General features: G+C 46.9%; 1 protein-coding gene and 1 pseudogene across 5 annotated transcripts in view; one reads left to right on the forward strand and one right to left on the reverse strand.

The window, feature by feature from the left end:
* Positions 1-902: 902 nt before the first annotated feature.
* DAZAP1 (DAZ associated protein 1) overlaps positions 903-21,516 on the forward strand; it is a 51,104-nt gene continuing 30,490 nt past the window's right edge. Inside the window, exons 1-4 of one of the 5 annotated variants that reach the window (XM_061602190.1) lie at positions 903-1,503; positions 18,267-18,307; positions 18,937-19,103; positions 20,693-20,758. In XM_061602190.1, coding sequence (XP_061458174.1) covers positions 1,472-1,503; positions 18,267-18,307; positions 18,937-19,103; positions 20,693-20,758 — 306 coding nt within the window. In that variant the 5' untranslated portion in view covers positions 903-1,471. The remainder of the gene's footprint in view (positions 1,504-18,266; positions 18,308-18,936; positions 19,104-20,692; positions 20,759-21,516) is intronic. The other 4 variants (XM_061602186.1, XM_061602187.1, XM_061602188.1 and 1 more) reach the window with 4 other exon arrangements.
* LOC133372747 (peroxisomal N(1)-acetyl-spermine/spermidine oxidase-like) lies at positions 11,804-13,332 on the reverse strand (annotated as a pseudogene).

Below are 21,516 nucleotides of genomic sequence, written 5' to 3' on the forward strand. Positions count from 1 at the left end.
GCTTGCTACTTTCCTCCTCCCTCCCAAGCCTTTTTCCCTTTGGTGTCGTGCCCTTTTAGAAGGGAAGCCCGAGGGCACAGACAGTCCCATCGCTGATGTTTGGGAGCCTTTTTATGTGTGCACGCAAGAAGAATGGGGAGAAAAATGATTTAAATAAACAAAAACAAAATTGGCTGGAGAGTCTATGGCCAAAAAAAAAAGCCCTCCTTCACACGGCATATCGTTGCCACAAGCCTAAGCACGCTTAGCTGGCTTTTTAAAAAAGGATGAGGCAAATTAATGGAGAGGTTAGGGTTGTCAAGTATACATGATGGCCTCATGGAACCTCCAGTTTCAGTTGCAGTATATCATTGAAAAAAAGTTATTTCTTATTTGTTTTTATAATAAACAAGAGCTGCTGCTCTTCTGATCTTAACTGGACTCAGGACGCTGGCTCGGAAATCTGCTTTGAAATCCGTGGGAAGGTGTGAGTCTCTGAGCATGTACAGAGTGCTTCCTTCCCCACTAAGTGTGAGCGTGGTGGAAGCTTTTAGGGACTGCGTTGAAGTCTTCCTCCCTTTCTCCCTATAATCTATTTTCATCCTCCCCCCTTTCAAAGAAAGAAACTTGGAAACTTTCTTACAATAATTCAGCTCTCTTCCCCCTCAAACCCAACGGACTACAACCCCCATGAAACTTTGCGGCGGCGGCAGCAAAATCCTCATCCTCTCCACTCTTTTTCACCGCGCGAGACATGCTCTGCGTGTGGGGCCTCAGTTGCCCCGCCCCAGAAGACTTCACTTCCCAGCATTCCAAAGGACGAACTTTCGGAAGCGAACGTACGGGGGATGCGCGCTCCGCCCATTTTTTTAACCGCTTTCCCGCCCATCTCTTAAAACACACAACCATGTAATCTCTCCCCCCCTCCCTGGCGGAAACCCCGTAGCAAGTCAGCTGGGCCAATGACGTTCTTGCTATAGAAGGAGGAGGAAGAGCGTGTGTAAACCCCCCCCCCACTAAACACCGCCTCTCGCGCGCCGGGCTTTGTGCGCACGCGCGGCGAGCCGTCTCCTGCCGAAGCGGCGGTTGGTGGCCACAGGGAACGGGAGGGGAAGCGCGCGTGCGCGCCGGCCGCCTGCGCATGCGCGCAACGCCCGCTGCTGCTGCTGCTCGTCGCCGGGGCCTCTTCGTGTGTGAGGTAAAAACGAGGGAGGCGGCGGTGGCGGCGGCCGGGCCTGAGAGGGAAGCGGAGGCAGGCAGGCAGAGAAGGACAAGGAAAGACGGAAAAGAAGAAGGAAAGCTGACAGTAATAATAATAATAAAAATAACAGCAACGGCAGAAGCGGCCGCCGCTGCCGCCTCACCTCACTTTACCTCAACCGCCCTCCTCTCCTTTCCTCTCCCCTAAGAAGAAGCGGCAGGAGAAGGAGAAGAGGCGGAGGGGCAGCCGACCGGGCCCAGCCCCGGCCTTTCGGGCCCCGCCGCCGCCAACATGAACAGCGTGGGGAGCGCCGACGAGATCGGGTGAGAGAGAGGAGGGGGCGGAGGTCACGCGAGGGGAGGGTCGCGTGGAGGCCTTTTTGAGGGGGGAGGGGGAGATACAACGAGAGGGCCTGGGGGGTGTCTGGGGAAGGATTAAGTGGGTGGGGGGCCGAGGAAGACTCCCCTCTTTTCGCATTGGGGGTGTCTAGGGAAGGATTAAATACGGGGGCCGAGGAGGGCGCCCCTCTTTTCGCATTGGGGGTGTCTAGGGAAGGATTAAATGTGCAGGGGGGTCAAGGAAGGCTCCCCTCTTTTCGCATTGGGGGTGTCTAGGGAAGGATTAAATATAGGGGTCAGAGGAGGGCTCCCCTCTTTACCCCTGGGGGGTGTCTGGGGAAGGATTAAATGTGCAGGGGGGTCAAGGAAGGCTCCCCTTTTTCACATTGGGGGTCTCTAGGCAAGGATTAAATATGCGGGGCTTCCCATTTTTTGCCTTGGGAGGGTGTCTAGCGAAGGATTAAATGGCTGGGGGGCAGAGGAAGACTCCCCTTTTTATGGATTTGTGAGTGGGGGTTGTTTGGCTAGAGAGGGGTCTCTCACTCACACACATACAGGAGGACCTCGAAACACACTTCCCTCCTTATTAAGATGCAGGACTTGGTCCTCTTTAGGTAGGCAAGGGGTTTTGAGGGAGGCATGTTTGGGGAGGGGTTGGAAAGTAGGTAGAACTAATGTGCTTCTTTTTTCTCCCCCCCCCAAAAAAAGAATCTTACAGCATGCAACCCTTTGTTCCTTTTCTGTGCCCCTGGGTGTTCTTTCTCCCCAAACACCACCCCGCAATCAGCTGACCAGGGGACATTGGGGGGCTGCAGAAAGTAGGTAGGAGGAATGTGCTTCTACACCACCACTGTGAGATTCTAATGCAGGGGCTCCCAAACTGTGGCCTGTGAGTCACCAGTGGTCCACAGGCTTCATTCAGGTAGCCCTTATGTTCTTACTAAATATTCGTAATGATTTTTAATTGTATTTTATTGCTTCTTTTATTTCTTAAATTCTATGGAACGCCAGTCTTAATACAGTACAAAAAATATAATGCAGTTAAAATCATGCAGCATCTAGCACAGTGCCCTACAATCGCTACAACAGGCAGGGAAATCATTAAGAGGCCCGCCAAGATCTTCAGCAATTTTCAGGTGGGCTGGGGGGGAGGTTAGGAACCACTGTTCCAATGTTCATTCCTTCCTTTAGTCCTTCATTTTCTTTGTGCTGTGGGGTGAGATGGGCCCATGGGGCTTCTTTTACATAAAGCAGCCCCCCTCCCAAGGTAGTCAGAAAGTGGGATATTAACCACCTTTACTTCTGTCTCAGCAGGGAGGGGCAAAGTCTCCTGAGAGGACCTCCAAAGAAAGTACCCCTCCTCCGTATCGCTTCTTTCATTTTCTTTTCCACTGCAGAAGGGCCAATGGGTCCCACTTCGGGCTGGGATAAAGTTGAGGGCTTGGAGAGGGATAATTGGGGGTGCTCATGTGGGGAGCAAAAAACCTCCAGGGAAAGGCACCCCCTATCTTTCAAAAAAACCCAACCCAGTTATTTGTGCCAATAGGGTGGACTGGCTAAGTGTTGATTTTCAGTATGAAATGGTTCTCAGGTGGAGGCTATATTGAGAGAGGGGGCAAAGGGGGTGGTATGGGGAGAGGAGCTTGAAAGGGAAGGGAGGTTTTACTTACTGAGGTAGTGCTTCCTCTTTTTGGCTGGGGGTAGGGGGACAGATGCAAAATAATGAAAAAAGTGGGTAGCTCCTGTATTGTTTGGGGATTATGGGGCTTGTGTGTGGGAGGAGGGAGCATTTAATGAAAAAGATGAAAGAGAGCATGGGGTGATGGTGGTAATATCGGCAGGGCCACGTGAAGGGGTTTGAGTGCAAGGGTGTGTTTCAGAAGACAAGAGCCCTGCTGGATCAGGCCATTGGTCTGTTGAGTCCAGTACCCTGCTTCCCACAGCACTGAACCAGATGTTTCCAGGAAGCTTGCAAGGCCTGAGGGCAGCAGAGTCCAGCAACCAATATTCTGTGGCACCCCCTGCCTCTGACCACCGAGAGTTTTCTGTAGGGTGCTTTTGGTCTGTGGTTGCTAGCTTGCAGGTATACACAGTTAATAGCGGGCTCAGCAGCAGGGCCTTCTCTGAAGGAGATCTCTGCAGAAATAATGGAGTGGTGGGGAGATGGCTGCTGTTGGGCCAGATGAGTTGGTGACTGGGTGAGCAGAGGAGGAGGCAGGGGAGGCAGAGCAGGTAGGCAAGGATCTCACTTCTGGACGATTGGAATGTGGGATGAAAGGATGCTGGCATGGAATCAAAAGGTTCTTCCTACTCATGCAGTTTTATGTGAGTGAGGTATTGAACTTGTTCCTTTTGAAGGCCCAGTTTCCACTCCTCTTCCTCCCCCCCCCCCCAGCATGCACATGGGAAGGTGATTCCGCTGTTGAGAAACAGAGCTATGGGGACATCTGTAGCATAGTGAGGAACTGATGGGGAGAACACTTCTCAGGGGCTCTTAGGTTACTCCTTGGGTAATTTGTGGATTTGGGTTAAGATAACCTATTGTACAGCAAGACTGCAGAGTCAAATCCAGCTCCCTAAACAGTGAACGAGGCCCAGGTCATTTCTCCTCCATCACAGGTTTTGAGGCCCCATCCTGTTTTCTGCTTTTTGGGTGCTGGATTTCTAGCGAGGTGGTACACATGCTACGGCTGTGGAGTGGCTGGCAGCTTTGCACCTGCGTGCTGCAGCTGGGGCCCAAGGTCACCAGGGGATTCCTCCTGGCTGGGAAGCTGCAGTAGTTCCTTGCTTTGTATACCTTGTGAAGAGCTGCAATTATTCTCCGAGTCCTGCTGCACGTTCTGAGGAGGGGTGGGGGAATTAGTTGCTTAACCATGCCCCCTCCTTGCCCATTTCTTAGCTGTGGTGACCCTGCACGATTCTTCATTGTTGGACCTTTGCTCTTGAAACAGCCTTATGCCTCTGAAGTGCCTTTTTGCTGTTGAAGGAGGCTGAGAGCCTGTACAGAACAAGAACACTGGTGACTCATCTGTGCTCTCCATGATGTATGAGCTTGCCCCTCTTGTGTAGAGGACGGCTGGCAGTGGCATGGTTTTGCTTTCAGTCCATGCTGGAGAAATAAAGGCTTAAAAGAAGATTCTCGTTTGAATCTCACTTTGACTGCTTTGCTTGTCCTGCCACAGGCAGATAAGACCTCCTGGGGTGCCCAACGTGCCTTTATGTTTCTTGTTCCTGGGCAGATTTTCACAGATCAATTTCCATCCCGGAAATGGCTGAATTTGAAGTGTGGGGGGTGGAAAAGGAGGGGTAGTTTGTAAAGCCTTCTAAGGGATTTTATTCTTTCAATCTATAACCTTAAAATTACTTGCTGGTTGAGTCTCTTTGTATATGTCCTCCTTAGTCACCATGCTCCAAATGTTGAACAGGATGTCTGCAGCATATAGGAAAAGAGCTGGGGGAATATTTTTAAACCATTGCTCGATAGGCTGCCATTTACAGGGAAATAAGCATAAACAGCCTGGAACCGAAACTTCATTATGCCAAAGCAGAAAATGTGCTTAAAAAACAACTGCCATAGGATTCCCTAATATTTGGATGATGCCTCTGTGTGTTGCTCTACATTTAAGATTTAATACTGAGCAGCTATACTGCAGTTGTAAAGTTTCTTGTATCATCAGGTCCATGCTTAGAGTGTGGTATACAGAATAAACAAGAATTACATCAAGAATATGACATTATGCCAGGGTTGCAAGTTGGCAACCTGAACGTGGGAGGTTGAACTGTAATGAAAAGAATGACTTGCCCTCTGAGTGGGAAGGATTCTGCTGTGGGGTTTGTGGTTCTTTGCGTTCTTAAATCAAGCCTCCTAAAAGCCCATGTTTTTCTTGAGTCTTAAATCATCTCTCACATACTTGGTTCTCATCTCCAACTGTAAGGAAGCCTTACTGCATGTAAGTTCACTTACACACATTCATTTCTTGTCACCCCTTTCCTTTTGTCTTTGAACTACTGTTGACATCTAAATGTTACGCTTTGTGGAACTGGGGACTGGCTTTGTTACTCTGTAAAGCATGGTGTGCATTGGTGCTGGTACAATATTTTTTAAAGTAAAATACTGATCTCCTGCCTTTCCACTGTCAAGGTAGGAGTCAAGGTGACAAGAAACAAGCTTTTTCTGACAATCTCATTCATTTGAACTGATTTTTTTTTTTTTAAGGGTGCAAGACCCCAGGGTAAAAATTATAACTGATTTGCTCCAGCTTGTCAGTGGTCACCTTTCACCAGTAGAAATCCCCTCTGGGAATTACGGAGAAAAATATTGGGGGGGGAATTGGAGGGGTAGGCCACAATGACTAAAAGAGCTGTGTGTGGTCAGTTGGTCTAGGTCAGGGGTAGGGAATCTTTGGCCTTAACAGATGTTGGAATACAACTCCCATCTCTCTCAGCCACCATGGCCAATGGTCAGGGATGATGAGAGTTGCAGTCTAGCAACATCTGGAGGGCCACAGGTTCTCCATCTCTGGTCTAGATAGAGGTATATGCATGTGGACAAGAAGCCTATTGCAAGGGTAGTTGAGTTTACTTTCATGATGACTCCAGATGTGTTGTTTCCTTGGTGCCAATAACAAGTGCCTAGATCCTGATGCCAGTAAGCAGCAGTAAAGGTCTCAGTGTTAAACGTGCAAGGTGGACTCCCAATCCAAATGGCCAATCTTGAAGATCTGCTTGTGGTAACTTAATTTGTTCATGCTTCCAAATATTTAATCTTTCTGGCCAGATTGCTGTCAATTCTGGATACTCTTACAAAATTTTGAATAGTAAATAAGATTTTTAACTTCCTGATCTTGTGGAATGTGATACAGTAAGTGTGGCCACAGTAACCTGCATTTGTTTTAATAAATAGGATTTGTAAGCTTAATTGTAGCTTGCTTGGTTTGTGTGGTTTTAGATGAAATTCTTTTCCTCCTGTGGTGAAGGAAAAGATAACACAATCGAATGGGCTGATTCAGATGCTAACAATGGTAAAGCGTGGTTTGTTCCCATGAGAATGAGCGTTCAAGGAGCCTCTGGTTTCATTTCTTTTGTTTATGACATTTGTAGGTCACCTCATAATATAAACCTTTCTGGGTGCCTTACAATAAATAAGTTTTTAAAAAAGCAATTGAAATGCAAAGTAAAACATAATGGTAAAACACCATTAAACAATGTGGAGAACTGCATAAATGCAACAAAACAACTTTCTGCACCCCCAGCATTAAAAAAACCTAGAGGCCCAGATTACCTAAGTTATTTAAAAGATCTGGGTGAACAGAAAGGTCTTCACCTGTCACCAAGAAGATCCCAGAAGTTGCACCAGGTGCTTCTTCCTGGAAAAGCTATTAAAAAAAAAAAAGCTAAAACCAGATCGCCAGTACTGAAAAGGCCTGGTGGTTACCCGCTCGCACACACACTTCACTGAGCAGGAGCAGCCAGAGCAGGGCCTTCCAAGAGCATCTTAAGGTATGGGCAGGCATATCTGAGAAGATAGCCTTTCAAGTAACCTAGCTTCAAGCCATTTAGAGCTTTAAAGGCAACTCCACATATAACAGGTTACCAGAGCATGGGTTATTGTGGCCAAGCTGTCTCTATCCAGGTAAGATTGACGCTGGCATGTTGGCTGAAGCTGATAAAAGGGACTTGTGCTGCCTCATTTGCCCTTCTTCCTCACCATGTGCACAGTAGTTCCATCCTACCCTGGAAGTAAAGGAGGGGCAGAGCTGGCATGCATGCAGAGCAAGGAGAGGGAACACGCGAGGCTGAGGCTTCACAACTGTTTGTCTGTGTATGCTTTGGCATTGCATCTGATGCAGCCCAACACATTAGCCCAAAAAAGAGGAAAACCTTCTAGCATGTAAAGTTAATGCTCAACAAAAACAGATTCATGAAAATGGCTCAGGACATAACACCAAAAGTTAGAGGGTGTCCACCCAGATCCTGGGCACGTGTCCTCAGAAATAAGCCCCAGCAAGTTCAGTGGTGCTTAGTACCAAAAAAGTGCCTAGGATTGCTGTCTTTTTATTTATTTATTATTAGATTTATATCCCACCCTTCTTTCCAGCAGGAGCCCAGGGCGGCAACATCTTGGTACATCTAATGTGGAGAAAGTTTTCCACAGCTGTTAAAACAGTTTATTTATTAAATTTCTATCCCGCCTTTCCTCCCAAAGGAACCCAAAGTAATCCAAGGGAGCTGGGTGATGATTATCATGGCAGCCTGTAATGTGGATTGCTTTGCTTTGCTACCCTGTTCTTAGAGGTTTTCCATTAGGTATCTAAAAGCACCTGTACCTTTGTTGCTATTGTTTTGCATTAAGGGAAGTGTTGTTTAAAACCAAGTGTCAAGCATAACAGGTTTCCTGCTGTGTGGCAGATGAGCTGCAGATAAACCGGGTAGATGGCAGCAGCCACGCACTGAAGAGTGAGAGGTTTTCTTCAACTGTTTGGTGCAAGGTAGCTTGCTTCTCTCCTAGTCTGTTTGTTTGTTTATTTCCGTGCTCTTCTCAAGCTGCAGGTCCAGTTAATTCTGCATTTGCTCAATGTACCAGAATCCCATCTATCACCAAGCCAGGGACCAAAACTGTCTTAGCTTATGGCAATCTGTCGAGCTGTGTATAAATAGCAGCGCTTTATTTACATACAGCTGCTCTGCTTGACCTCGGAAAACCCTGCCTTTTTCTTTTTGTCTGAATATTTGTCAAGGTGGCCAGAAACAATTTAGAATGGAGCCAGGAGATTTGAAATGGCCACTGAGAAGAGAAAATGCCTGCACTCAAAACAGCTGTATGGCATGTCAGGAATGTTTGCATCTGAGCAATCAAACAGAAGAGTAGGTACCACTCATAACTTTTTAGTAGGGAAGTGCAGGGTTAACCATATTCTGCTTAATGTCCCCTACTTTCTCTTCTAAAGATTTCTAGCCCCTCCTTCCTGCAGGGAGATGCTTGGTTTAGATATGTGTTGTGTACGGGTGAGTGTTTTATAGTAATTTCAGTGGAGCTTTATGGAGCTGTGTTTTTGTTCGCTGCCTTGAGCCCTTCAATAAAAAGGAGGAAATGAGGATATAGAGAGAACACGTAAGAGAACATGCCAGAAGAGGATCAGAAACAAGTAAAATGAAACCCATGTTCATAGTTTTTCATTTTTTTTGCAATTTCTACTGTGTTTATCAACCAATAACCCACGGGTGACCTTGTGCAACTCACAATCTCTTGGGCTCATTTTACACAGCATGAGAATATTAAGGCTCTCTCACTGTACAGAATTGTTGCAAGCCAATGAGAATTTTAAAGCATTTTGTATGTTAAATGGGTTCCTGTTGCCAGCATCCTCAACTTGTTTTAGCCCTCTAGGATGAGTGTGCCATGTTGTCCAACTGTTTTTTGGCATGTGCACTTTTTTGCATTTTGGTTATGTTAGTCGCGTGCATCTGAGACACGAGAATTAATTGCAGCCCCCCCCCAATATGGCCCTTAGTACCTCACAAGTTGCCTTCTCCCCTACTTTTCATTGGTGAAGAATAGGCTGCCTCTTAAGTATTCATTGAACCCGTGCCATTGGGATGGCGTCTCAGCTTCTATTGATGCCTGCTAGAGTGAGCCAGGCTTGCGATACAGTGGGGGTGAGTGCCAGAGTAACAGTGGTGGTGACATCTTTTAAGACTGGTGACCCCAAACAGCCCTCCACTGTAGGCACATTCTGTGCTTTCTGCACAGCATTGGTGGGCCAGGCACGTGATTAAAGAGAGCTGAAACACTGGGGGCAGCATTCATGTGCTTGCACCAAAAGCTGCTCTGAACTCTGAAATAGGTCAAAATAAAAAACGGAAATGGCTTTTTATCGCATGGCAATGTTGGCAGTCCCAGGTAGTCATGGTAGCCGAAGAGCTCAGAGGAACCTGAAAGTGTGTGATCTAAAGCAAGGTCTCACCTTTCTTCCCCATATTGGCCCATATCATTCTGTTCAGTGGATTTCGCTGGGTGACAAAACATGAGAAAGGGGCTGTGGTTCAGTGGTCAAGCACCTGCCGTGCATGTAGAAAGTCCCAGGTTCAGTCCCCAATGGCATCTCCAGGTAGGGCTGGGAGAGGACCCTGCCTGAAGCCTGGGAGAGCTGCTGCCAGTCAGTGCAGGCAGCGCTGAGCTAGATTGGCCAATGGTCTGGCACAGTTTCAGGCAGCTTCCTCTGTTCCAGTCTGAGCTAGATGGCCCAGTGATCTTACTTGGCATAAGGCAGCTTCCTGTGCCCATTTTCCTATTTGATTCTGAGGGCCAACACTGGGGGGCTTTTAGTTGACTTGCCTAAAGCTTTGCTATCTATCCCTGCGTGGAATTATCTTGAGACTGAGATGAGTTTTCCATGCAAGAAGATTGTTTTATAACACCTGGTGGTAAAGTTGGGAAGAAATTCCCTGGAGCTAGTTCATGCAAAGCTTACCTGGTGGCACAGTCATAGTATAGTGCTATTTTCCTTACCTTCTCTTTCTGATGTTGCTAGGACAGCCTTCATCTGAGATTATAGGAGCGGCCTTAGACCAGATCAGTCTGTTTCTCCATTTGTCCACTTTGGTCTGCTTTGACAGGAAGTTGCTTTCTAGGGGCTCACTGGAGGTCTTTACATCACCTGCTTACCTGATCCTGTTTAACTGGAGGTGTCAAGGATTGATCCTGGGTCTGTCTGCATGCAAAGCAAGCCCTCAGCCACTGAGCCCCAGTTCCTCCCTCACTTCCTGGCAGCACCCCACATGGATGAAGTTCACGATGTTGCCGTTGGTCTTCTGTGCAGCCCAGTTTCCCCTCAAACCATCTCCATTGTTGCTCAACCTCCTGTGTCTCTTAACAATCAGCTTTCAGTGGGTCTTAGATGTCTAATGGCAGCCATGCTTAGGGAGTGGCTCACTTGCAGAGTAGATCCAGTTTTCTGGATCAAGCTGACAAGACAAAGCCATTAGTCATTGGGTAGGGTAGCTCTTTTATCTTGGTGCCCAGGAAAAAAAAAGATATAAAAAGAGCTGGCTGTTCTGCACTGGGAGGTGCCCTTTGATAATCTCTGCTGGGGGCGGGGTGGAGATTGAAGCTCTCCCTAGTGAATGAAATGTAGAGTTGTTGGTAGGTGTGGTTTGTCCGATTCATAAGTGAAACCGCAACATTCTGACCTTAGCTGTAGCCTCATTACCACTGTGGTGTGCTGAACGTGAGGAACAGGTCCTGTCTTGCCCACCCAGGGTCACAGTTACTTTATGCTGCTTTTGTGGCCTGGGCTGCTGGGAGGCGGATCCCTGGCTCCTGGCATCAGTCCCCTGGACACAGGCATGCCTGTGCTCCGCAGTTTTTGAGAAGCTGTAATTGGTGACTACACTAGCATTGAGGATGGAGGAGGAGAAGAATGGTCCCATAAAGCACAGCAGAGATGCACAGCTGAGCACATGTGGCTGAGCTGGAGAGCCATGTAGGACAATGCAAGCTTCCTCTAGGAGCCTGGGGGAGGGAGGGTATTTTCCAAAGTATATAGAATGCAGTTTCTCGCTCTAGGAAAAGCAGCATGATCCCCAGCACCCTGAAGGGATGCCCTACCCCCAGTGTATTGAAATTCACAGCACACTTGTAATGTGGTAGGAGTACTACAGCTATCTTAGAACATCTGTTTTGGGAGGGGAGAAAGGTGTGTAGCTATTCTATGTTTGGGGGCAAAGACCAACATAGAATTAAAATTTAGGCAAATAATACAGTGTCTCTACATGAGAAAGTCAATGCAAAGACTCAGCTTGAGTTCTGTGTATATTAAGCCCTTCAGAGTATGAAGTTATATACTGGGACCAAAAACCACAAAGCTGCCTAACCAGAGGCTTATTTATTTTATTACATTTACATCCCACCTTTCCTAGCTCAAGGCAATGTACAAACATGGTTCTCCTCCCTCTCCATTTTATCCTCACAACAACCCTGTGAGGTAGGTTAGGCTATGAGACTGTGACTGGCCCAAAGTCACCCAGTGAGCTTCGTGTCTGAGTGGGTCTCCCAGGTAGTCCAGCACTCTAACCACTATGCCACACTGGCTCTCCTGAATGCTGTCTCTTGCACACAGTGGAGGTGTTAGTAGCTGTGTCCTTTGGCACCCACGATCCCAGTGATCAACTCAAGACAAATGATTCCCCAGGCATTTTTATCTCACTGATTAAAAAGTTAAGGGACAGGGAGCTATACTGAGAGAGAGAATGGGAAAAGAAGCTGCTTGTCACCTCAGTGTCTGGCTTACAATGCAGAATGTGGGGATTCAGACACGTTATAGATGTGGATAAGATGATTTGCTTTTCTCCGGCCTGAAAACAAGGCCCCATGGGTAGTAGAATAGAATGTGTGATGTGTGGCTTCTCTCGAAAAAAAACCTTGTGGTGGCTTGGTATCAGATGTGTCCTCAGGATGGGACTGAGCAAGAGCATCAGTTTTGTCTCCAGAGGTCCCCACAGCCACATAACTATAGGAGCCTTTCGTGTAGGGCTCACTGTGCCATTTATATCACAAAATGTTCTTTGGCAGATCAAGTTGTGGATTTCCTGTGTGTTAAACTTGTGTTAATGCTGAAAGAACCTGTGCATCTGTGAGGTTTTCCATGAATTCAGCTTCTGTCCCAGCAATGAAGCCACATAAGATATGCCCATACCTCTCTGGTGGGTGGAGAACAATGAAGTCGGCAATCATTTGGGACCAGGTAGCCTCCAAGTCAATGGATGGCTCAGCCAAGGTCGAGTCGCCTTCCCACGCCACCTCAAGCGTTTGACAGGCTGGCTCCCAGAATTGGCTGCTCAAATTCTGCAGATATGTTATTGGTTGTCCCAAAGCCCAGCTGCCTTATTGCTGCCATCTTCTGGGATGGAAGTGGTGGGTTAAAAAAAGGACTCTTGATGTTCTTTGAGAAAACCTAGAGGCACGGTGACAATGACATGATCTGCTAGAAACTTCTCACCGTCTTTGGATTCCACCTGGACTCTGAAGATTTGGCCTGTGGGAGTCTCTTCCTAGTAGGGGTGTCCCCAATGAACTGTCTTTACCCTGTTATCAAGTAATGCAGCCCCTTGGGGCAGAGATGCCATCAGGCAGGCAGTGAGACCTTCATAACCATTGGGAAACGTCCAGGCCAGGAAGCGTGGTGTACTCTCCGAAGGGGCCCAGTGCCACCAGGTCCAAGCTGTGAGTCCCACTCACACAGCACTCCAACTTGAACTTGAAGTATATATTGAGGACAGCCAGTTTCAGACTCTGTCTGCTCATCATCTGGCCATTATTTCACCCTCTGAGCTATTGCGTCTTTCAAGTACTGGCCCACACTAGGTGCAGGCACTTTAGCCACATGTAGGAACTCGCACATTTCTTTGAAGAAAGTGGAAAAGAGGATCCCCATGGAGTCCACTATGTCAGGGCTTCAGCTACTGGCCCTGACCGGCGTAGCAGACTGAAGGCCCCAAGGGATGCCCCCCCCCATTTCCACCTGCTGGTTTTCCTCAGCCAGAGCAGCAGCATCCAATAGTCTGTACTTCAGTGCCAGTTGGAAGACAGGATTCTCCCTGGAGGGCCCATGGATCCAGCGGGCACCTATCTCAACCACTTTGTTTCTGAGCTTTCCAGAGCAGATGCAGCCCCCAGCTCGTCCCAAGGCCTCCAGCACTCACACGTCAGTGAAATACTGAGAGAGCCCCAAGCGGCTGCAGGGCAGCACCAAGTCCTGCCAGCCCTGCGCCCACAATCAGCACTCTGGGACTTCCTCTTGCACCTGCCGGCCCCATGGCTCACCCAGTTTCCACTTTCTCAAGCTGGTAGCTTATTCCTCTCAGGGTACTGAGAGCTGCTGAAGAGACGAATAGCCTGTCCTTGAGTTAAACCGCTTTCATGCCTGGCTTCAGCCTGCTTTAAATTGAGCCAGGTTTGCACTGTATTGAAGATTTTGTGTTTCCCTAGAGAAGCAAGCACACCACGAGATGTTTTTATGGTGCTTAAGTTTCCTTTCAGCAGCTCCTGATACACACCTGGCTCCCCTACCTGTGGGGTTAATCATGTTGTTGTGTTTAGGGATTCTCTAATAACTTGTTTGCCAGCTGGGAGGTCTGTTCTGTATTTGTGGTTTTTCTCTCCTCTTAGCCTAGTGACAATGTGTGGTGTTTTAAAAAGGAGGGGGAAGAATGGGCAATTGACTTTACTAGGTACCTTGAAACTGATAAATCTGGTAATATAGTCATCTCCCAATGCTATTTGAACATGTTGCTTTGACTTGGCTTTGCTCTGTTGCAAGGCCTTCTCATTGTAGCTGGCCAACCTTTCTGAAGCCTTGGTCACATGAACACTGATCTTGAGATTCCTGAGCTGTGGAATAAGTATATTGCATTGTGACTGTTTATGTGGATGGAGGGTGCGAGTGAAAGCCAAGTTAGTTATTGGTGGCAACGGCCAATTGAGTCAGTCTTAATAAGAGGAATTAGGCCAGCCTTTCCCCAACCTGATGGCCCTCCAGGTGTTTGGGGCTACAGCAGTGCCTGCCACCACAGCTGATGGGAGCTGTAGTCCAAAGGATGGCACCAGGTTGAGCAAGGTGGAATCAAACTTTTTTCAGTGTGCTTAGGCTGTTTACTCACTGCCTTATAGCATCCTGTACCTGTATATTACATCACTCTGTCTTGGGAAGTAGCTCTCTAGAATTAGTGTGGTATTTTAAAAATGGGGGAGAGAGAACTTATGCACAACTCAATAGTTCCTTCTGAGTGAAAACATTACTGTTCCCTCTTTATAAACAGAACAGCAGGTGCATTCTGATCTTAAATGGTCTGAGAAATGGGCCCTATTGCTGGTTCCAAGCCTCCCATTTTGGTTTTGATGTAATCTTTGTGCAGGAAACTTGGGTTTGTGACAGCCAGAATATGGAAGTAAAGTGATTTAAGATATGGGATGCTCCTGCCAAATCATCTATGAATAGGTGACAGACACCATTCTGCGGGTCAGTGAATACTAGTTGCAGTAGGGCTTAATGCTGGAGGCTGGATCCTGGTGTTAATTTTCCAGTGCTTGGAATGTTCAGATAGGATGCAGAAACTTAAATCGGAATCTTCTGTTGTTAGTTTATCCCCCTGTAAATTCAGCTTCTGTCATATTAAAACTTTAGTAAGATTCTTTCTTATTTTTTTAATGCGGATAAGCATCCTTTTAGAACAGAAGCAGAGAATGGTCCTCCATACATTGCTGAAATTCAACCCCCACCAGCCCCAGCCTGCGGGGCCAGTGGCCAGGGATGATGGGAGTTGTAGTCCAGCAACATTCGGAGGGCCACAGGTTCCCTACCTCTGCTCTTTGAGAAAGTAAGATCAGTCTGTGACCTGAAGTTAAATTGACACTGAAATTTGGATTGGTTATGTTGGATAGAAATCCCTTGGAGAGGTCCAGGGCAGAGTTACATACGTTTTTATGCCTCTGGAGTGTTGCTGTGTAATCCTTACACTGGTGACTGAAGTCCAAAACATCTGGATGACACTGAGTTGGGCAAGGCTGTTCTAGAGTGTCGGGATAATTAAAAAGGGGAAAGGGAAGCAAAGTTGGACACTTTCCACGAGAAGTGGTGAAAACATCCTGACCTCATGTTTTCCTTTGGGATTTTAGCAGAGTGTGTTGAAAACATCACAGGAATTCTCAGTTTAAATGAAGCGAGCCTGTTTAAATGTGTATTGTGTGTACACTCACGTATGAGGAAAGAGCTCGGTCACCTTTACAGTGGGATTGGACAGAGCTGATGTCTGATGACTTTTTTTTAGCAGAACTAGCCTTTTGTGATCATAAGTGTCATTACATGAGTGCAGCAAAAGATGTCCAGTCACTTTTGGGCGGGGAGGGGACACACAGGAAGTCTTAAGAACTCTCTAGCTAGGAGGCAGTTCTGGCACAATTATGGCAGGCTCTTCTGGATGGCCTTCTGCTTTATATCGCCAGGATTGGAGACATTGCAACAAAACCTGATAACACCAGCTTCAGTTTCTAAAAAGAAGGTGTGACAGATTTTACATGCCGTTCCTGCAGAAGACTGAAGAAATCTCTCTTAATTCACAGGTGCTGCAAATTTCTAGGCACCTGGGTGCCAAGCTGTATCAAATGGTAGCCTCAGTTCACAGGAATATATAAATATATACCTCTCTTTGTGTGTATCCTAATAAGGACAACACTTCATGCATCTAATGACATGGACTCAAATCCACAAACCCTTAATGTCACAATAAATTGATTTATCTTTGAGGTATCGTAAGACACTGTAGTTCTTGCTATAACAAACTAGCCTGACTGCCTTCTGGAAGCTAGAACTGTAAGTTGGTTTCACCAACGTGAATGTACTGGAATAAACAAATTATTCTCCTTCCTGAGACTGAAATCCTATGCACACTTACCTGGGAGTTTGTCCCATTGATCAAGTTCAGTTGTGAAATCCTATACGTGCCAGTATAGTAACTTTCAGTAATGGGAGAGCCAATCAGGATGTACTGGAAGATCTCTAGGTGATCTACATAGGTCAGCAAGGCTTTCTGATTCCCGTTGCTTAACAACTGCAACAATAAAGAAGCCCCACACTTCTACCCCCAAATTAGGCTCCTAAAATAGAGCTTGAGGGGAGTGGGTTTTGTGTGTGAAACAACTGGCCTCAGTTCTGTTACTGAAAACAGATTCCTTAGTTTAGCATGCACTCAGGGGCATCCTGATCCCAAATACTACCACCCCACCCCTGATCCACTGTTCTGTGCCTCTCTGAATGGTACACTTTAGGATTGTACATAATAGCTTACTGTTGTCCAGAACTGGACATCCAGTTGATATCAGAGGTTGCCAAAATTCCTTTGTTAGTATAAACACAAAGTGCTTCGTTTCCCTTTTAGTTATCTGTAAAGCTGCATTATCTCAAAGAGTTCATCACTTGTGCTGTTCTCCCCCCACCCCTGGGAGTTGTTTTCAGGGGAAGATAGACACAGCCACTCTTTAGGGCAAACTCTAAATTGGAGAATGGAGCAGGGGACTTTGCAGTGTTTTTAAAACATATTAAGTCAAAGCTGAATCTTGGTGATGAAAGTTAATGGCGCCGGGGTCCTTAATTGTTGCACTTTGTTTGGCGTGCTCTTAAAAGGAAGCCTTTTGCTGTTTGAGTTTTCCCAACAGGCTCTCTTCCACCCATATGGCATGCATGCAAGCTGTGTGCAGCCATTTGCATTGCTGATATATGGAATTGTTTGATATTTAAAGCAAGCATTAGATGGCTTGAATATCCTTTGACTTTGGAGGCAATGGTGGAGTCCTGACACATGGTAGAAACTACACATTCTTCTCAATTGGCTTTTTTCAGCCTTGTACAAGTGGCACCTTGTATAAATGGGAGAGCAAAGAGGATCCTTTATTGCGGGGGGAGGTTTGGGGATATGTATTCCCACAAATTGGGGAGGGCTGCAGAGTTATGCCCTCAGTGGTTTTTCTCTACTTATATGTGGGAATTAGGCTGGAGAGTGACTCCTGGTAGGAATGATGATGATCTTTGCCATTTCCAGTGCTGGAGTGTGTATCACGCTTTGAGAGATGGGTGGAAATATCTGTTTTCTGCGCAGCAGGGGTGTGTGTGTGTTTGCCGGCCAAATACCCTTTATAGGATGGAGAGTTTGTGGCCCTCCAGGTGGTGACCCATTGACTGGGGGCTGGTGGGAGCTGGAGTTTCAGCAACACCTGGAGAACCACAAGCAATGACATGCTGTTGGTGCAGTGAACTGTTGCTGCTGTTTGGCTGTCATAGTTCTGTTGGTACAGCAACCATAATGAGCCACAGTTCCCATGATCATATGACTGCAGCGGTGTTCAGATTACACTATTTTACCATGCACCTGAGATTTTAGTGCTGGTGGGGTTTGTCTAGAAAATTGAGACGGCGTTCTTGGAAATTCATGCAAGGCCCTCTGCTGGCTGTTCAAGCCCTTAGCTCAGAAAGGGCTAGGCATACCTTTTGGCTAGATCGCTTGAACAGCAGTTGTGAAATCCTTCCTCAGCGCTTGAAAAATAAAATAAATAAAAAGGCATTTGTAAAAGTTGTTGTTGCCAGTAGTGAATTACTTACTGGACACCTTCCCAGGATGCAGTTCAATTCCCAAGGTGCAAACTGTTTGTCTGAAACAGTTTCAGGAAAACAAATGGCTTTCCAGGGCCTTTATGGTCTAGTCTAGTGAATAGTATGTTATTAGCAAGATCGAAACTGAAATCTGAGCTGAGCTGTGACCTTTCTAGGTTGCTTTGACAAATAGCTACCTCTGTTTTAGCCTCTGTGAAATGGGCAAAACAAAGACATACTTCAAAGGGCAGTTGTGTGGGATGAAATTACAACTGTAAAGTATTAACACATCTTACTTTTTTTAAAAAAAAGCACTCAGTACATTCCTGATACTAGGCCTTTTGAACAGGTGGTGTGATGAGGTAATGATCATTTTGCTTTGGTCAGACACATTGCTTCATAAGGTAAGTAAAAGTGGTGAAGAGATTCTCAATTGGAAGCAGGTTTCATAATCTAGAAAGCATACAGAGTAGCACAGCTACCCTCTGAAGGCATATTAACAGTGTAGCAGGTTACTAGAAGAGTGTGTACATCGGATGTATGTGTAAAATTAAAGCAGCCTTTATTTTCACAGAAGAGATGCTAACTTTTGTGTTCTTGGCATTACAGAAAGTTGTTTGTGGGCGGCCTAGACTGGAGCACTACGCAAGGTAATCATCTTTTGAGTTGATCATGAGCTTCTTACTTCAAATAATAATAAAAAATGAATCCCGAAATCATACATAAAGCTCAAATTCCCCTACCTCTGATCTGGGCTGCTGCTCTCATTGTACCATGGCTTTAAGAGGGCTTGCCTCACTCCAAGTCATTTGAGGCTTCCCTGGGGCCAGCATAGCCTAAAATGCGCTTGCAAATGGGTTGCTTTTCTGAGATATGGGGGTAGGGAGGATGGTGGCCAGTGTATGTTAGAGTGCAAATTCTCAAGCCTTGTTTTGAGCCTCCCTCAACCTATAAAATGCTATCTGTATGCCTTGGCCCTCTTGCCTTCACTATTAAGCCACCCTTCTGTGGACCCTACGAGCCTGTTCTGAATAGCGTTCTGCTGCTTCTCGAAGCACTGAATGGCTGGAAACCCATTTTAAGGTAACTAATACTTTAAGCGTTTATTTTGGTTGCCCTCAAGAGCCATACCTGCCATCAGCTCTGAGTACACCCTTCTCAAAAAGGCACAAGCCAGCTTAAGGCCGTCTGTCCAGGGCACATTTACTTCCATCACTGCCCAGCGTTCTGTCTCCTCAACAAGTTGTCCTCAACAAAAATGTGTATGTTTCTTCAACAGAAACCCTCCGTAGCTACTTTTCCCAGTATGGGGAAGTTGTCGACTGTGTTATAATGAAAGATAAGACGACGAATCAGTCGCGAGGGTTTGGATTCGTCAAGTTCAAAGATCCCAACTGTGTGGGCACGGTTCTGGCCAGCAGGCCTCATACGTTAGATGGCCGAAATGTAAGTTTGCCACAATCGGGTGTGGGAGGGAGAGAGAGAGAGAGATGGGATTGCATGCCCAGTTGTTATTTCTTAAGGAGCTGTGGGCATGACTGTAAAATGTAAATGTACAAGTCGATTCCGACTTAGGGTGACCCTATGAAGAGGGTTTTCATGAGGCTGAGAGGCAGTGACCGGCCCAAGATCACCCAGTGAGCTTCGCGGCTATGTGGGGATTCGAACCCTGGTCTCCCAGGTCGTAGTCCAACACCTTAACCACTACGCCACACTGACTGACTGACTAATTAAATTCTTTGGATTTGGCTCCTTCCAGATGTAATTGTAGTGAGGCTAAAACATACTAGAGCTTGGCTTTTAGGGGAACTTTGAACATCCATCTTACCTGCCCCCCCCCCCCCCCCCGTATCTTATATCTGCTCTCAAAATCATGATGAGAAATGCGCGGTGGAGGGTGGTGTCCCCTTCTCCCCATACCTGCTAGATGAACCCCACCCCCTTCATAGGAAGCTGCCTTCTACTGCATTAGTCCCTTGGTCCATCTAGTTTAGTATTGTCTACACTGACTGGCAACAGCTCTCCAGGGTTTCAGGCAGGGAGTCTCTTGCAGCCCTACCTGAAGACGAATTCGGGACTGAACCTGGAACCTTCTGCACGCAAGGGAGATGCTCTTCCACTGAGCGACTGCCCTTGCTGTTTTTGGAATTGCTGGTGCCCTCAAAGTATCTCTTGGTCGGCACCTGCCAGGCAAAGCCACCGGCGTTGTTAGTTCCACAGTATATTGGTCTGCCGGGAGTGCTTTAACTGGTAGGTGGCTGCTGTGATTGATGCCACCACAAGATGAAGGCGTGGCTTAAATGAGGCAGCCTTGCAAATAAGTCTGCCAGTGTTGGATTAGCGAGACACTTCTTTTCAGCCTGCCTACTGGCGTGTACCACTGTGAGGCTCATCACCTTCCCAAATGGGAGAGCGACGCAGCTCTTTTCTGTTTACATCAGCCTCCCTGCCTGGTCACTGCCAGCTCTTCCTACTTGCTCCAGGCGAGTGGCCATTTACACTCTTCATATAAGTCAACGAGCAGTTTGGCCTTGGAATTGACTGGTGGGTTTCGCTTTGCTGTCTGTATATATTTAAAACTCTTGAACAACAACAACAAAAAGGCTCGCAGGGCAGCCTACAAATCATTTAAAAGGCATGACACAGAATAGGGACTGGGAGAAAAGCGAGCACAAGTCCTTAGTTAACAAAGTTCTGATAAAGACCGACTGGAATGGAAAAGAGTTCAAAGGGAGGAGATGCCAACGGCTGTCAGTCTCTCAGCAGAGCCTATGGAAAGGCCCCACAGTCGCATCTCTCCTTCCGCTTGAGAGAGCATGGCTGGGCTGAGCTGCGTGCAGCGAAACTGCCTCTGTTGATGTGCCTTCTGCGGGTTTCTCAATATGTGGCTTTGGCCCTCCTAAGGAGGGCGGGACCTACTGGTGCTGGTTGTCTTGCTTGTCAAGCACCAGCACAGGGCAAAGCCAGCTTCAGATCTTCTTTTTTTAACTGTTGCTTGCCATGCCTCTAGTTTCACACTCTCTCTTGTTTGACAGATTGATCCAAAGCCTTGCACCCCTCGTGGAATGCAGCCAGAGAGAACCCGACCAAAGGAGGGATGGGTAAGGGAGCCACTTCGGCAGTCGTTGCTTTGCGCTCTTCCTTCTCTATATTGCTTTGATGTTTTTCGTGTCCAAATTCCAAGGAGCTTTGTTAACCTGCTGGAAGCGGGCAGTGAAATTCAAGCTTGCTGGCAAAAGTCACAAATAGAGCTCTCAGCACTGATGCTGGCTTGCCAGATGTCACTGCTTGCTTGCTTGCTGAAAGCGGCTATGCTTTAGTGCACTCAGCTGAGCCCATCATCCACAATCTGTTCCTATGGGGTGTCTGTAGTACATGTGCATACTTGCTTATTGCACTGGGGTCAGGAGCTGAGTGCGAAATCTCCCATCTGGAAGACTCACTGATGTGTTCAGATGCCTCTCTAATCAATGAATATTATGGATGCTCATAATATGTAGCCCTTTTTTTTTAAGGACTTGTTCAGGGTTGGGGATATAAAAGTCATAAACATAACAGCCAGTGAAAGATAACTTGCACAGGCCAGGAGAGGCATGGACTGTAAAGTCTTAGTGAACAAACCTGTCTTCACTTATTTTAGTTTATTTTAGTTCAGTGGCCCAGGCAGCGTCTCTAGGGTGACCATTCCGTACCGTAACTATTACTGCAGAGAGATTTTTGCTGAATGCCCTAGCGAGTAAGCAGCGTCCTCAAGGGTCTAACAGGTTCCTGTCGATAAGCTAAGCTGCTCTTTTAAGTTACGCTCAGCCCATGCCACACTGGGTTTTGGAGGGTATAGGATAAGTCTGTTCAGCTTGGG

The sequence above is a fragment of the Rhineura floridana genome, chromosome 18 (genome assembly GCF_030035675.1).
Source record: "Rhineura floridana isolate rRhiFlo1 chromosome 18, rRhiFlo1.hap2, whole genome shotgun sequence".
NCBI lineage: Eukaryota > Metazoa > Chordata > Lepidosauria > Squamata > Rhineuridae > Rhineura > Rhineura floridana.